The 17,650-nt window shown below is 41.8% G+C and overlaps 1 protein-coding gene across 2 annotated transcripts in view; it reads right to left on the reverse strand.

Annotated features, from left to right (window-relative positions):
• Positions 1-1,594: 1,594 nt before the first annotated feature.
• LOC138641770 (1-aminocyclopropane-1-carboxylate synthase-like protein 1) overlaps positions 1,595-17,650 on the reverse strand; it is a 43,719-nt gene continuing 27,663 nt past the window's right edge. For both annotated transcript variants that reach the window (XM_069729412.1, XM_069729411.1), the window contains exons 4-15: positions 14,458-14,528; positions 13,310-13,379; positions 12,479-12,545; positions 10,392-10,489; positions 8,543-8,620; positions 7,963-8,063; positions 6,417-6,500; positions 5,368-5,413; positions 4,572-4,713; positions 4,131-4,273; positions 2,201-2,354; positions 1,595-1,736 (exon numbers count right to left, since the gene is read on the reverse strand). In XM_069729412.1, coding sequence (XP_069585513.1) covers positions 1,654-1,736; positions 2,201-2,354; positions 4,131-4,273; positions 4,572-4,713; positions 5,368-5,413; positions 6,417-6,500; positions 7,963-8,063; positions 8,543-8,620; positions 10,392-10,489; positions 12,479-12,545; positions 13,310-13,379; positions 14,458-14,528 — 1,137 coding nt within the window. In that variant the 3' untranslated portion in view covers positions 1,595-1,653. The remainder of the gene's footprint in view (positions 1,737-2,200; positions 2,355-4,130; positions 4,274-4,571; positions 4,714-5,367; positions 5,414-6,416; positions 6,501-7,962; positions 8,064-8,542; positions 8,621-10,391; positions 10,490-12,478; positions 12,546-13,309; positions 13,380-14,457; positions 14,529-17,650) is intronic.

A 17,650-nucleotide genomic window follows, 5' to 3' on the forward strand; every position in this document is an offset into this window, starting at 1 on the left:
AGAATGTTCCAGGAGGTAAAGGAGCCATGTGCTCCTGAAGAAAGAAGATGAGAATGTTCCAGGAGGTAAAGGAGCAGTGCGCTCCTGAAGAAAGAAGATGAGAATGTTCCAGGAGGTAAAGGAGCCATGTGCTCCTGAAGAAAGAAGATGAGAATGTTCCAGGAGGTAAAGGAGCCATGTGCTCCTGAAGAAAGAAGATGAGAATGTTCCAGGAGGTAAAGGAGCAGTGTGCTCCTGAAGAAAGAAGATGAGAATGTTCCAGGAGGTAAAGGAGCAGTGCGCTCCTGAAGAAAGAAGATGAGAATGTTCCAGGAGGTAGAGGAGCGGTGCGCTCCTGAAGAAAGAAGATGAGAATGTTCCAGGAGGTAAAGGAGCAGTACGCTCCTGAAGAAAGAAGATGAGAATGTTCCAGGAGGTAAAGGAGCCATGTGCTCCTGAAGAAAGAAGATGAGAATGTTCCAGGAGGTAAAGGAGCCATGTGCTCCTGAAGAAAGAAGATGAGAATGTTCCAGGAGGTAAAGGAGCAGTGTGCTCCTGAAGAAAGAAGATGAGAATGTTCCAGGAGGTAAAGGAGCAGTGCGCTCCTGAAGAAAGAAGATGAGAATGTTCCAGGAGGTAAATGAGCAGTGCGCTCCTGAAGAAAGAAGATGAGAATGTTCCAGGAGGTAAAGGAGCAGTACGCTCCTGAAGAAAGAAGATGAGAATGTTCCAGGAGGTAGAGGAGCAGTGCGCTCCTGAAGAAAGAAGATGAGAATGTTCCAGGAGGTAAAGGAGCAGTACGCTCCTGAAGAAAGAAGATGAGAATGTTCCAGGAGGTAAAGGAGCAGTGCTCTCCCAAAGAAAGAACATAAGAATACTCTGGGAGGTAGAGAATTTGTGCACTCTGGAAGAAATAAGATAAGAACAGAGGAACGATGCCCTCCTGAAGATAGAAGATAAGAACGCTCCTTTAAGTAAAAAAGAAAAAAGAATTGTCCACACCTTAGGGTTCCAATGAAAAGACAACAAGCATGGTCCATGAATACCAAGAGAAACTAATAAAGTATTTTTTGGAAATTTATACAACTCTAGTTTTGAGTATGCAAGGGCTAGCTAGAATATTCCTTTAATATTTCTTACATATTTTACTTACTTCCCAACATTGTCACAGGAGAATGAAGTGATGGGTAAACGCCCCATCAAAGCTCCCAGAACACCGGCAGCCGTCCACTTCTCTTTGTTTACATAGTCCAAGTCCCATAACTGCCCCAAAATGCTCCTGAATATCCCAGGATTGTTTCCAAAAAATTGAGATAGTTCCAATGAATTTGTGACTATTTGTAGCTATGAATTCACATTGGGCAAATATCGGGTTTGCTGATCTAGTATATAATGTAAATGTCGTGGCCAGGTTTGTTGGTTTTGCTCCTGCCATCCAGCACTTGGGTCACTTATTCTACCAGCCCCCCACCCAGATACACCCCTGCAAAAAATGACTAGAAAATAAGGTAAAGAAGACGGGCCGAATAGTAAAAAAAATGCCAGTGAAGCCTCCATGGGCACTATTCCGCAGTTCAGGTTAACCTTAGATCAATGTAATATAATATATAGGAAATAAACAGCAACAAATTCATTTCTTTATTGAAGTCAAAATTGTTTTACAATTAATAAATGTCACTTGCATTCGTTTTTTTGGGGATTACTCGTGTGATTTGATTGTGGTCCACACTGTAAAACGTTTTTTAATCTTTGAAAAGCTAGAAAAAAAAAGTAAAGCAGAATTTAGAATTATTAGCAATCAATCCCACACTTTACATTCTTCCTAACAAAAGTATGGTGCCAAGATGGAGAGTTTTTATTTCCTTTCTTTTTTTTTTTTTTACACATGGGGTCTTTTTAGGGACTCTACAATCTTTCCGCACCCAAGATTGTAAAGACAAAGTGACCAACCTGCAGATCTAATGGTCACCTACCATCTTTCTCGCTGGATTCCTTCTCTTCCTCTTCTGTTTCTAGCTCTTTCCAGTATGTAACTGGGTTTATAAAGGAAATAGAGCGGATGCCATCTGACAGCGGCTCCATTCTGTGTGATAGGTGGAAGATCTGTGCAATCTATCATCTACGCGGGGAGAAGGTCACACTATGGAGGCGAGTCCCACTGTACGAATGCCCCAAGGAGAAGGAAAGCCCAGGAGATGTGATTAGCTGCTTGTTCACTTACAGACTTGTAAGATATCATTTGGGACGGAGGTGGTCAGACGAAACCAGCCGGGCTCACCGCATTCAAAGGCTTTACCCGGAGTTATGTAAAGTTTCTCAGCAATGAACCGTTTCCATAAATCCATCTCTGCTTCAAATGTCTGCGACGTCAGAAACTACATTTAGGAATAAAGCCAAAAAAAAGTTGGAAGCGTGTGATGAAAATCAGCTGGAGAGAAAAATCCAATGGAAGGAAGGGATGAAAGAAGGGAAGGAAAGAGATTAAAGAAAGTACAGAAGGAAAGGAAAGAATGGGAAAAGAAAAGAAAGAAAGAATAGAAAGAAAAAAGAAGAATGGAAGAGTAGGCAGCAAAGTAAGTACATCATGGAAGGTTAGGGAAGGAAGCAAGGAAAGGCACAAAAGGAATTGGAAAAAAGTAAAGAAAAATGGAAGGAAGCTAAAAGTAAAGGATAAGAAGTAAAAAAGGGAAAGAAAGAAGTTAAAGAGAAGGAATGGGATGACAGAAAGGAAGTAAAGAGATTAATCGAAGTTTGGAAGGAAAGGGAAGAATAGGCAAGGAAAGAAGGCAGAATGAATTAGGGAAGGGAGGGAAGGAAGTAACTACAGAGGGAAAGGGAAAAAAAGGAAAGATAAGGAAGGAAAAAGAAAAAGAAGGAAGACATCAGAAAAAATTAGAATGGAGAGATGTACAAAAGAGGAAAGAAGGAAGGAAAGTAAGGATGTATGGAAGAATATGTTTTAGAACAAAACGGGAAGGAACAAAAGAAGGATGGGGAGGAAGGATGGATGGGAAGGAAAGGAAAGGAAGGAAGGAAAGGAAAGGACAGGAAGGAAAGAAAAAAGAAGGAAGGCATCAGAAAAAAGAAGAATGGGGAGATGTACAAAAGAGGAAAGAAGGAAGGAAAGTAAGGATGTATAGAAGAATATATATTAGTACAAAAGGAGAAGGAAGAAAAGAAGGACGGGGAGGAGGGATGGATGGAAAGAAAGAAAGAAAGAAAGAAAGAAAGAAAGAAAGAAAGAAAGAAAGAAAGAAAGAAAGAAAGAAAGAAAGAAAGAAAGAAAGGAAGGAAAGGAAGGAAGGAAGGAGATGAAAGTCAACTGGAGAAGAATAGAAGAATACACCAGAAGGAATAGGATGAAAGGAAGGAAGTAGAAAGAGCTTAATGAAAGTAGGAAAGGGAAGAATGGGGGAAGGAAAGAAGGGGGAAGGAATTAGGAGAGATAGGGAAGGAAGTAACTACAGAGATGAAGGGAAAAAAGAAAGAAAAAGGAAGAAAATAAAAAGGAAGGAAGGTAACAAAAAAGAGAAGTACAAAAGAGGAACGAAGGACGTAAAGAAGGAGTAGTGAAGGAAGTTATGGAGGTGTAGAAGAATGAGGATGAGTACAAAAATGGAAGGAAGGAAGACTGGGAAGACGTACAAAAGGGAAAGAAAAGTAAAGCGGTCTGGAAGAATTACAAATAGTTTAGAGGGTGAAGAAAGGAAAGAAGAAAGAGAAACAAAACAATTAAGGAAGTAAAATGTAAAAATGAAGAAATTAAGAAATGTAAAGCAGTGAAGAGCTGAATACGGAGAGGCCGTACGTGAGGCAGCGATCTGCACAGTTTTATGCATTTGGTCCAGACTAAGTAACAAAAAAACATTTCTAGAGCAAATATCACTAGTGCCCATGTAGTACCCAGGTTACTTGGCACAAGCCGTTCTCAGACCCACCTGCCCATGTGTTACATGGATGGATGGGGATTTAGTTGGATGCTCCGGAGTTACATTTTTTCCGGCTGCCAAAGATTTACCGGTGATAACAGCTGCACGTCGGGCTGTGTCCAGTATGGGAATGGTTGAGACCAGCCCGTTTATCACATACATCTTGCAGTATGTTGCTACCAGTATATATCCCGTTCCCAGCGCTGGTTCTGACGGACGTACCTTGCTGAAATCGGCCCAGACGTATATCCCCGTGGCGCGGTGGAGAACCGGTATCCCGAGTTCCTCTAGCCCAGTAACCAGTATCGTCTGAGATTCTCTAAGAAGTTCTTTATTGGTAGGAAAAAACACTTTGTCCAACCAGTCTGTAAAGAAAATGATAATTAAAGGGGGTCATCACTACATTTATATTGATAATGTATCTTTAATATTGGCGGGGGTCCGATACCATGGAGGGGGGGGGGTGGCCCTACACAATGTGATGCTGTCCAATCAGCATTGATAGATTGTGTGGACAATGGGAGGACAACATCCAGTTCTCAATTATTGAAATATTGACAAGAGGAACAACAGAGGGACTAAAAAAAAATGTTCCAGGATTGTTATTTTATAAGGAAAACAAGTATTGTGATGGAGATCAGATTGCAATATCCAATGACTAGCCTCTGTCCCGGAGTAACTGATAGACCATGTATTGGGTAGTTCCCGAACATTGGTGGAAAGTTGCCAGCCGACTCATGGATTGGACGACGTGCTTATTTTCTGTATACAACACCCCCACTCGGAGGCCATTCATTCCAAAATCCTATAAATTAATCAGAAACACAAGACATCACAGTTATTATTTGGTTATGTTGGAAATATCGCTGCCGAACATGACTTCGATGTGTGAATAAGCCCTTACAGGATATGGACACCTAACAGTATTAGTTGTTTTTTTTTTATTTAAATGCAAGTATTTTGGCAGAAAAATTCTTTTTGCAATTGGGTTTCATTATAAATTTTGCACCGTTTGTCTTTTACAAGCTTTTCGTTTCTCTGCACGTTGCTGGATACAGAATGATTCAACTGGGTATCCAACAGTGAGCCTTGAGAGAGTCTTTTTTCTGAGCTCCTCTGTGCTGAGTTATGACCATGGGCCACATGAAAATTGCACTTGGTTTTGATGTAGTTGTCAATCAGGAGTTCAGAAAACACAGATGAAACAGCTAATAACTCCTCTTTGAGAAAGAGTTCACTGACCGAGTCTCGGTTATCTCATTCTGCAGCCAGCAATGTTCAAGAAATCAAAAGAGCCTGTAAAAACCAGAGCTTGCAATATTTTTAATAAAAAACAATGGAAAAAAATAAATATTTTTTTTGCCTAATATACATGCATTTAAGAAAAAAATATCCATATCTTTTAAAGGAACATCTGAATCCAAATGATCTTTTACTTTGTGGAGCGTTCAGGCCTTACCTTACTAAGTCCCCATATAAAGTGCGTTCTCTTAGGATCTGGAAGACTAAATATAAAAAAAATAGTAATAATATTAATGACTATAAGATTTAAAAACTATGGATTTGTCTCTGACTTTTGGAGACAAGAATGGATCGTTTCCAGTCCATATACCATTTTATGATAGTCCTGTCAAAGTGTGAGCAGCGGGTTGGGGCTGGTTAGCTGTTAGGTTGATTTTTTTTGTAATATCTGTCCTGAAGACCAATGCGATAAGTTGTAATTATTTTCTTTAGGTTTAATTATCCTCCAAATATTGCAAAGTTATGAATATTTGTTATATCCTTCATTACCTTACTTTGCTTCCTTCTCTCCAAAAGACTATGCTGTAGTGCCGTTTCAGTGTCCTGTATGTGCTCCTTTAAAAGCTGCTTTCAACTGCTGCTCAGCAAAAATGGATACACTATATTCATCAAAAGGAGGAGAACTTCCCTGTCTGAGCACAGAGATCAGAACAGAGAGGCTCAGACAAGGATACTCTCATATTCTGAAGAATATATTGTAAAGATATTACAAAGCAGCAGTTGAAAGCAGCTTCAAAAGGAGCATGATTCATATACTGAATACTCATAACATTAGAACTATATTGCGAAGGTCTCCTTCATTCAGCCAAAACAGCTTTGTACCTTCCAGGCATGGACTCTACAAGACCTCGGAAGGTGTCCTGTGATATCTGGCACCGATACATTAGCGGTAGAACCTTTCTGTCATCAGCCATGTATAAATGATCCTTGGGTGGACATGACCTTGTTGCCAGTTCACCAGTTGTCCTTCCTTGGATCACATTAGGTAAGTTCTAGCCATTGTGTACCGAGAACATGACACAAGACCTGACAACCTGGAATTCCTCGTAACCCAGAAGACATCACAATTTAGCCTTCTCCGAGCCACACACTTCCACATTTTCCCTGTTTCCACCTTGATGTCCGTATTACATATTTATATTATTTTTGCACAAATTACCACCTCCAACAGAAGAACGTTCAGCTAGACTCCAGCTTGGTACTTACGCGCGGAAGGACAGGACACTGGTAAAGTCGTTGTCCAAGACTGACAGCATGTAAATTTCATCCAAAATCACGTGCAAGCTATACCTAGAGACAAGTAGGAATAAAAGCGTGTACAGTAAATGGATAAAACTATTACTAAATTCTCTATCTCTGCACCAATTTTGTGCCTTTGTACGATATGGTTACGGTTGTGAATTCTGCTCTTGGGCTCCCTCCGGTGGTTATGAGTGGTAGTGCTGCTGTCTTTGGATCGCAGCATTTATCAGGTGTGTTCACTTTTTGCAATTTGGACTGGGCTATTTAGTCTTGCTTGATCCTTTAGTCAGTGCCAGTTGTCCATTGTTTTTGGAGGATTCACATCCCTTACTGGTCTCTCCTGTTTGCTGTGCTTTTCAACAAAGATAAGTCCTGGCTTTGTTTTTGCTGTCCACATGCTGTGGGCCTTATAGTTCAGTGCATTTTCATGTTTTGTCTTGTACAGCTTTGTCTGTGAAGGATTTTTTGCAGCCAAGCTGTGTCTCTGGAGATGCAGATATACCCTCCATGTCTTTAGTCAGATGTGGAGATTTGTATTTTCTGTGGTGGATATTTTCTAGTGTTTTTATACTGACCGTATAGTACTCTGTTCTATTCTTTCTTTTTAGAAAGTATGGCCGCCTACTTAAATCCTGATTTCATGTCTGTATGTTATTTCCCTCTTCTCTCACAGTCAATATTTGTGGGGGGCTGTCTATCCTTTGGGGATTTTCTCTGAGGCAAGATAGTTTTCCCGTTTCTGTCTTTAGGGGAAGTTAGTTCTTAGGCTGTGTCGAGGGGTCTAGGGAGTGTTAGGTACCCCCCACGGCTACTTCTAGTTGCGCTGCTAAGTTCAGGGTTTGCAGTCAGTACAGGGACCACCTTCTCCAGAGTACGTCTCATGCTGCTCCTAGGCCACCAGATCATAACAGGTTACGCTTTGCCTAATCTTTGATAACAGAAAAATATCTTGTAAGGAGGTGGCACTTTTTTGTTTGCAGCAAAACACACAAAAAAATTGAAGTACCACTTCTGAGCATAAGGTGGCGCTCTTACTCCTCTACATTTCCGTGACACCTGTAACCATTATTAATCTTTACTGTAGTCCAAGTCATGTCCACCGTCGTCGTGTCTGCAGGTCGGAGTTTTGGAGACTTCACGTCCTCCTGATGATTTCTCCAGGCATCACAAGTCTGAAGATGTAGATATATATAGATGATTCCAAAATTCCATGCTGGTCCTTAGAAAAAAGTCGTCAGTTTCAGATCGGTGAAATGAACGAGTGTTTGTATTCGTTTCGGCCTATGAACGTTCAAAATCCTTCAAAAGGCATGGGGCGCCTTGGATTTTTTTTTTTAGAAGATGAATTGCATCAGCTGTATCATTGGGGGAAAATAATCCCACAAGCACAATGCAAACTGTTTTTTTCCCCCCGCTGCATAATGTAAAGGCACAGGAGAGGATACAGGTTGCACCCTGCTACAGCATGCATGTCCCAGGCAAAGTGCAAACTCCAACCACATGGTCATACCTGCTGGCAAACTCAAGACATTCTTTCAGTAAACGGGGAGAGTAGACTTCTCCTAAAGGATTTTGGGGATTTATTAGGATTAATGCTTTGACTCTGATGCCCTGAAAAAAAATAAATACATAATAATAATAATAATAATAATAATAATAATAAATATAAATATATATATATATAAATATATATATATATACATATATATATGTATATATATATATATATATATATGTATATATATATACATATATATATATATATATATATACATATATATATATATATAAAGCAGTATTTAATTTATACTAAAGAGACCTAGATGTCACAGATTTGGTGCCACCAAGTTACATCTCTGCCATATTCCAGACCAAAAACGTGATTATTCCGATTCTATGGGATTGCTCAAGTATTTCCATCAGAGAAGAAGCACGGGAACCTCCGCTCCGTTTAAGACAGAGCTCTGGATTTAAATCCCTTTCTTGGGGTCCCAGAGGTCGGACCCCCAGCGCTCAGTAATGTGTCCCCAAGCCTATGGTTTAGGGTTAATTCACAATTTGGGGAATAAACCTTTAACTTGACATTGTACCTGCTGTTTTGCTTTCTCCATTCCTTCTTCTAACTTCTGTATCGTTAGTGAGAATGGAAGACTGTGATCTTCTGTTACCTAAAAGAGAAAATATAATAGTATTTATCCTATTTGGGTGGAGGCAGCAGAGGATGAAGGTCTTGGGACCCCAATAAAAATATGTTATATAGGCACCAATGTACCAGTTGGTTGTGGAAGCAGAAGCAGTAAAAATGGGGACGCCTGCGACTCAAAGTCAATGGGGGAGCCCGCGGCTCAAAGTCAATGAGGGAGCCCACGGCTCAAAGTCAATAGGGAAACCCGCGGCTCAAAGTCAATGGGGGAGCCTGTGGCTCGAAGTCAATGGGGGAGCCCGCGACTCAAAGTCAATGGTTGAGCCCGCGGTTCGAAGTCAATGGGGGAGCCCGCGGCTCAAAGGCAATGAGGGAGCCCACGGCTCAAAGTCAATGGGGAAACCCGCGACTCAAAGTCAATGGGGGAGCCCGCGGTTCGAAGTCAATGGGGGAGCCCGCGGCTCAAAGTCAATGAGGGAGCCCACGGCTCAAAGTCAATGGGGAAACCCGCGGCTCAAAGTCAATGGGGGAGCCCGCGGTTCGAAGTCAATGGGGGAGCCCATGGCTCAAAGTCAATGGGGGAGCCCACGGCTCAAAGTCAATGGGGGAGCCCGCGGCTCAAAGTCAATGGGGGAGCCTGTGGCTCGAAGTCAATGCGGGAGCCCTCGGCTCAAAGTCAATGGGGGAGCCCGCGGCTCAAAGTCAATGGGGGAGCCTGTGGCTCGAAGTCAATGGGGGAGCCTGCGGCTCAAAGTCAATGGGGGAGCCTGTGGCTCGAAGTCAATGGGGGAGCCTGCGGCTCAAAGTCAATGGGGGAGCTCTCGGCTCAAAGTCAATGGGGGAGCCCGCGGCTCAAAGTCAATGGGGGAGCCTGTGGCTCGAAGTCAATGGGGGAGCCTGTGGCTCGAAGTCAATGGGGGAGCCTGCGGCTCAAAGTCAATGGGGGAGCTCACGGCTCAAAGTCAATGGGGGAGCCCGCGGCTCAAAGTCAATGGGGGAGCCCGCGGCTCAAAGTCAATGGGGGAGCCCGCGGCTCAAAGTCAATGGGGGTGCCCGCGGCTCAAAGTCAATGGGGGTGCCCGCGACTCAAAGTCAATGGGGGAGCCTGCGGTTCGAAGTCAATGGGGGAGCCTGCGGCTCAAAGTCAATGGAGGAGCCTGCGGCTCAAAGTCAATGGGGGAGCCCGCGGCTCAAAGTCAATGGGGGAGCACACGGCTCAAAGTCAATGGGGGAGCCCGCGGCTCAAAGTCAATGGGGGAGCCCGCGGTTCGAAGTCAACGGGGGAGCCCGTGGTTCGAAGTCAATGGGGGAGCCTATGGCGCTAAATTATGGACTGAATTTGCAATGTCCGGGTCAGAAAAAGAACAGTGTTTAAACAAACCCTGCCCACAAACTGGCAATTCCGCCAGGGATGAGATGGTTCTGGGTAGCTCGTAGGTATCTCTCAATTGCCAGCACAGATATTGGTAATTATAAAGAGTAGTAAAATTCTGGCAGCCTTCAGTCACCACTAGGGGGAGCTTTAATATATAAGCAATGTGAAGTAAGATGCTGAGCTCCCTCTAGTGGTGGCTGCAGGTAGTCAGAATTTTACATTTAACTATTTCTGTGCTAAGAATTTAGAAGTATGTATCACAAAAAAAAAAAAAAGAAGAGGAGACATTGACTTTAAAGAGGATTTTATAGGATGCCATTATTGTTTAATTGCGGCATCTAGCCCCTAAATAATCTTGGGGGGTACAAGTTCCATGAGTCTAAAATAGCAATGATCGGGTGTATGCAATAGAACATCAGACCTGGCTGTTCAGGTGGACGTATACAGGCTGCAGGCCGGAATATGCTCCAGTGTATAGGGCTATCCTGGAATAGTAGGGGGTAGGAGTCAGGAATCCATCTGGAAAAGACAGTAATGTGTAGAGGAAGGGTCAGGACAGCGTCACGTCAGGAAAATCAATCTTTTTCTGTTATAGTACATATAGACGGACAGAAACACAGACAGACAGATAGATACAGTAGGGCAAAAAAGTATTTAGTCAGTCAGCAATAGTGCAAGTTCCACCACTTAAAAAGATGAGAGGCGTCTGTAATTTACATCATAGGTAGACCTCAACTATGGGAGACAAACTGAGAAAAAAAATCCGGAAAATCACATTGTCTGTTTTTTTATCATTTTTTTTGCATATTATGGTGGAAAATAAGTATTTGGTCAGAAACAAACAATCAAGATTTCTGGCTCTCACAGACCTGTAACTTCTTCTTTAAGAGTCTCCTCTTTCCTCCACTCATTACCTGTAGTAATGGCACCTGTTTAAACTTGTTATCAGTATAAAAAGACACCTGTGCACACCGTCAAACAGTCTGACTCCAAACTCCACTATGGTTAAGACCAAAGAGCTGTCAAAGGACACCAGAAACAAAATTGTAGCCCTGCACCAGGCTGGGAAGACTGAATCTGCAATAGCCAACCTGCTTGGAGTGAAGAAATCAACAGCGGGAGCAATAATTAGAAAATGGAAGACATACAAGACCACTGATAATCTCCCTTGATCTGGGGCTCCACGCAAAATCCCACCCCGTGGGGTCAGAATGATCACAAGAACGGTGAGCAAAAATCCCAGAACCACTCGGGGGGACCTAGTGAATGAACTGCAGAGAGCTGGGACCAATGTAACAAGGCCTACCATAAGTAACACACTACGCCACCATGGACTCAGATCCTGCAGTGCCAGACGTGTCCCACTGCTTAAGCCAGTACATATCCGGGCCCGTCTGAAGTTTGCTAGAGAGCATTTGGATGATCTAGAGGAGTTTTGGGAGAATGTCCTATGGTCTGATGAAACCAAACTGGAACTGTTTGGTAGAAACACAACTTGTCGTGTTTGGAGGAAAAAGAATACTGAGTTGCATCCATCAAACACCATACCTAGTGTAAAGCATGGTGGTGGAAACATCATGTTTTGGGGCTGTTTCTCTGCAAAGGGGCCAGGACGACTGATCCGGGTACATGAAAGAATGAATGGGGCCATGTATCGTGAGATTTTGAGTGCAAACCTCTTTCCATCAGCAAGGGCATTGAAGATGAAACGTGGCTGGGTCTTTCAACATGACAATGATCCAAAGCACACCGCCAGGGCAACGAAGGAGTGGCTTCGTAAGAAGCATTTCAAGGTCCTGGATTGGCCTAGCCAGTCTCCAGATCTCAACCCTATAGAAAACCTTTGGAGGGAGTTGAAAGTCCGTGTTGCGAAGCGAAAAGCCAAAAACATCACTGCTCTAGAGGCGATCTGCATGGAGGAATGGGCCAACATACCAACAACAGTGTGTGGCAACCTTGTGAAGACTTACAGAAAACGTTTGACCTCTGTCATTGCCAACAAAGGATATATTACAAAGTATTGAGATGAAATTTTGTTTCTGACCAAATACTTATTTTCCACCATAATATGCAAATAAAATGTTAAAAAAACAGACAATGTGATTTTCTGGATTTTTTTTTCTCAGTTTGTCTCCCATAGTTGAGGTCTACCTATGATGTAAATTACAGACGCCTCTCATCTTTTTAAGTGGTGGAACTTGCACTATTGCGGACTGACTAAATACTTTTTTGCCCCACTGTAGATAGATAGATAGATAGATAGATAGAGGATAGCCGAGAGGAATGGAGGACTACCGAGTCTTTCCCGTGTACACCGTAGACCCCAACTCTTACTGAGTCCATCACGGTCTATGACAATCTTACATTGGTTGGAAATGGTCGTTTTAGTGATAACTTTTTCTTTCTGGTCGCATCATTACTAATTATTACTCCATAGTCATTTATTCTAATGAGGAATCCCTATCTAACATTAATTATATTGCTGGAGTTGTTTTTGTTGTTACTAACCTCCTGGATCACAAATGACGGCGGAGAGAGCGCACAGGACGGAGCAGCACCCGTTCAGGATGATTACCTGTAGACAGGAGTAAAATGTCACTATATAGAACTAAAGGAATATGAGAAACCCAAAGATACGTCACTTCATTATTAAAGGGGTCGCACGCGGCGTTATATCAGCACCGGGGACTCTTCCACCCCAGGATCGGTGGTGGTCTCGGAGGATGGACCCACTCCCATCATAATAAAGCGATGCTCTCCGACATCTACGATGGAAAAAGCCTTGGACAAAGCGGTTCCCATCCTACACGGCGGGGGGCTGGGCTGGGCTGGCGGCCGGTTGCACATGACGCATCAGTTGGGAGAGGGAGCTGTAGATGATTTGACGCCTGTGGTTTGTGAACACCACAAATCCTAAAATTATCACTTAGATATTTGGTAGCACGTTTATTAGATTGGGTCACACACTAGTACTGGGTGGCAGTATTTTTTTTAGGCACTGTACAGTATATTAGTTTGGCCAGACGGCACCGGAGAACGAGAGGATTGTCCTTCGGAAATCCAATGTGCCGGATCCTTGTCTCCCCCGATACAATCTATCATGGGAGAGTCAGGAGACCCCCATACACATTAGATTGTAGGCCAACTCCAGGTTCGGCCTTAGAAGAGGTATTGTAGAATACCCAGACAGGTATCCGCATAGGACGCCATCACCCCAGGCTGGAGTCCTATTCGCCATTACCAGTAAAGCCACATTAAAAATTTAGGGCCGTGCAGTTGCCTTTGACCCTGCGATTGGGTTCTGAAACAGTGACATCGAGTACGGTCGAAATTTCTTACGTTATTTGGATTTAGTGGGACCGGAGAATGACAATAATCTGTAAGAAATCGCGCTGCTTCTTCCCGAAGGCTGAAACACAAAGGAAATCACTACAAACACCCAAATGATGTATAATACAAAAGTACAAAAGTATATATATATATATATATATATATATATATATATATATATATGTAATTAGGCTTCAAGACTCCAAGACTTCTCCCGTGCTGCGCCAATCCTCTGGAATGCTCTACCCCAAGATATTAGGACCATCCATAATTTGCATAGTTTTAGGCGCTCGCTCAAAACACATTTGTTCAGAGCGGCCTATCACGTTCACTAATCAAAGTTATGTTATGTTTGTGTGTGTGTAGCCCATTCACTATCCCCATCTATTCCCCAACCCCTGAAGATGGCTGGACCATCATTGTAAACACATCATTGTAAATACACACCTGTACTTTGTATCTCCCCCACCTCATTGTAGATTGTAAGCTCTCACGAGCAGGGTCGTCTTATTTTGCTTTAATTATTGTATTGTTAACGTTGTTACTTACGACTTTTGTGTTTGAAACTGTTAAACTGTAAAGCGCTGCGGAATATGTTGGCGCTATATAAATAAAGATTATTATTATTTATTATTATATATATATATATATATATATATATATATAAATAAATATATATATATATATATCTCACAATTATGAAGCCTAATTACACACTGCAAATGTTTCTAATAAAATCTCTTAAACATGATGGTGCACTTAGTCTAGAGCGGCTGTATAAGCCTTCTTATAAGTTTTTCCTATCCTATATGGATTCTTAAAACGCTTCTTTTAATACTAGGGTTTTGCTGCCATTCATACATGAATTTTCTCAGTAAACACACCAGCCTCATCAGGTCCAGGAGATCTATTTAGAATATCGAATTACTAAAATCTGATGACCTATTTGCTTTCAGTCACACATACACATTAGCTCAGGGGCCCACCAGGGAATTCCCCGGGCCACCCGATGGGCCAGTCCGAGCCTGACTTTAATAGCTGACATTAGTGGTTGTCAACTGGAAAAAGAGCAAAAGAGTAAGGAAGAAGGTAAGAGGAATATTCTGTCAGTAGAGATCAGAACATATGTAAAGTGTCGCTGAGGCAGGCTGCGTTACCTTTTGATGCCCACAAAGTTATTATATCCCAACAGTGCTGGCTCCAGATAGGTCATATCAGGCCTCATAAGCTGAGATAGAAATATAAAAAAAAGTACATGTCAAACCTAGAACAATTTAGTAGAACTACAGTATATCTGCTTTTTTTTTTTTTTTACTGCATGCGTTTTGGACTTAAATTAATTTTGCGATTGGTTTTGAATACACATTTTGCATTGGTTTGGCTTTTACAGGCTCTTTTTTTTCTTTACACGTCGATGGCATTGGGATGTGTTAACTGGGAGTTTCTAACTGTTTCATCCGTCTTTATCCGACCTTCTCGCTCTCAGAAAGTTTATGACCACATCAGAGTTCAGCTGAACTTTGATGTAGTCCATGATCATACACCAGGTGAGAGGAGTTCTGAAAATGACAGATAAAACAGTTAGAAACGTATTATTAGCACAATGACAGATTCTCAGTTAACTCATTCTGCAGCTGGAAATGTGCCGGGAAATGAAGAGCTTGTAAAAGCCAAAGGGGGCAATATTTTTAATGTGACCCATTTGCAAAAAAAATTGTGTTGTTTTTTTGGTCCAAAAATGCAAGTAAAAAAATAAAATAAAAAAAATTGCCTCCAAAGACAGACATATACTTTAAAAGAGAATATGAGTAAAATCAAAATTAATTTATACTATACACATATTACATATTTTATATTATTAATAATATTATATTGCACATACAAAGTATGTTTTCTTAAAGAGACTCGGTCAGCAGGCTTTTACTATGTAATCTGAGGGCAGCATGACGTACGGGCGCACTCAGTGTGATGACATCACTAATATGCGCCCTCTGCCTGAACAGTCACAATGCAGAGAGTCGGAGGACAGCGACCTGAGGAGTCCGGAGCCGAGCAGCGGCCAGTGAGGAGAGGAGAGTATTTCAGTTTTCAGATTTTTTTTTATTGTTTGGTGCAATATAATTGAACCATCATATACTGGAGCATCAAATATGGATCTCAGATATGGAGCATTATATGGGGTCCATCATACACTGGAACATCATAAAGGGCCGATTATATATGTAGCATCATATAGGGCCCATTATATATGTAGCATCATATGGGGCCTATCATATATGGAGCATCATATGGGGCCTATCATATATGGAGCATCATATGGGGCCCATTCTGTTTGAAGCAATATATGGGGCCCAGGATACACTGGAGCATCATATAGGGCTGATTATATATGTAGCATCATATAGGGCCCATTATATATGGAGCATCATATGGGGCCTATCATATATGGAGCATCATATGGGGCCTATCATATATGGAGCATCATATGGGGCCCATTCTGTTTGAAGCAATATGTGGGGCCCAGGATACACTGGAGCATCATATAGGGCTGATTATATATGTAGCATCATATAGGGCCCATTATATATGGAGCATCATATGGGGCTAATTATATATGGAGCAATATATGGGGCCCATTCTGTTTGAAGCAATATATGGGGCCCATTATACTGCTTGGAGCACTATGTGGGGCTCATTATACTTTGGAAAAAACATCAGCTCACCAGTCTCAGAAGAAATCCAATATTTCTCCACGGTGCCGCCCTGATCAGCGTGGATTTTCATGGAATTAAAACATCAGTTTTATTGGAAATGTATTTTAAAACCAGTATTAGGCTACATACATCATGGGAATGGGGTCCCTGGAGGTCCAAACCGACGCGTTTCGACCACTCAGGTCTTATTCATGGTATGAAAACAGACCGGCATCGCTAGTGTTAAATAGAAAACGACCTACAGGAAACAGGTGCAGTAATTAACAACATCAGGAGAGCGGCGGAAACTCCCCAAACAATTAACCATTTAGAAACCACATGAATTCTTAGGAATATAACATTTACTGAAATGCCTTGTGATAATTAAATGGTAAATTGCAAAAACCGCGGAAATAAACCCAGCAAACATGACAATGGTGGTGATTTTGCTAGTAAGAAAACCTGCTGGAAAAACTAGAATTAATTAGGACTAAAGAAAAAATACCAAAATAATTATTCTTACAGAGTCTAAACCCTCGAAAAAATGAGTCAAGCTGCAGGATTAAATCCAACACCTAACGGCACTCGTGTCTGCAGATTAAAGATCCAAAAGGATTCTGGGTTTAACACTTTTCCTCTGAAGTTGCCCCCCATGTGGCTAAGGCGCCTTTCACACATCAGTTTTTTGCCGTCATTCACAATCCGGATTCGTTTTTCCAACGGATCGATCCGTCGCATCAGTTTTTTAATTCCTTTCTTCCATTTTTTGATGGATCCGTTTTTTAACCCCTTCAAGTCGCGGCCCTTTTTCATTTTTGCGTTTTCGTTTTTCACTTCCCTCCTTCCCTGAGTCATAACTTTTTTATTTTCCGTCAATTTGGTCATGTGAGGGCTTATTTTTTGCGGGACGAGTTGTACTTTTGAACGACATCATTGGTTTTACCATGTCGGGTACTAGAAAACGGGAAAAAAATTCCAAATGCGGTGAAATTGCAAAAAAAAAGTGCAATCCCACACTTGTTTTTTGTTTGGCTTTTTTGCTAGGTTCACTAAATGCTAAAACTGACCTGCCATTATGATTCTCCAGGTCATTACGAGTTCATAGACACCAAACATGTCTAGTTTATTTTTTATCCAAGTGGTGCCATTTTCCGATACCCGTAGCGTTTCCATTTTTCGCGATCTGGGGTCGGGTGAGGGCTTATTTTTTGCGTGCCGAGATGACGTTTTTATTGATACCATTTTTGCGCAGATACGTTCTTTTGATCGCCCGTTATTGCATTTTAATGCAATGTCACAGCAACCAAAAAAACGTAATTCTGGCGTTTCAGATTATTTTCTCGCTACGCCGTTTAGCAATCAGGTTAATGCTTTTTTTTAATTGATAGATTGGGCGATTCTGAACGCGGCGATACCAAATATGTGTATGTTTGATTTTTTTTTATTGTTTTATTTAGGATGGGGCGAAAGGGGGGTGATTTAAACTTTTATATTTTTTATATTTTTTTCATATTTTTAAAAACATTTTTTTTTACTTGTGCCATGCTTCAATAGCCTCCATGGGAGGCTAGAAGCTGGCATAGCCTGATCGGCTCAGCTACATAGCAGCAATCATCAGATCGCTGCTATGTAGCTGAAATGCAGGTGTGCTGTGAGC

Source organism: Ranitomeya imitator, chromosome 6 (assembly GCF_032444005.1).
Source record: "Ranitomeya imitator isolate aRanImi1 chromosome 6, aRanImi1.pri, whole genome shotgun sequence".
Lineage (NCBI taxonomy): Eukaryota > Metazoa > Chordata > Amphibia > Anura > Dendrobatidae > Ranitomeya > Ranitomeya imitator.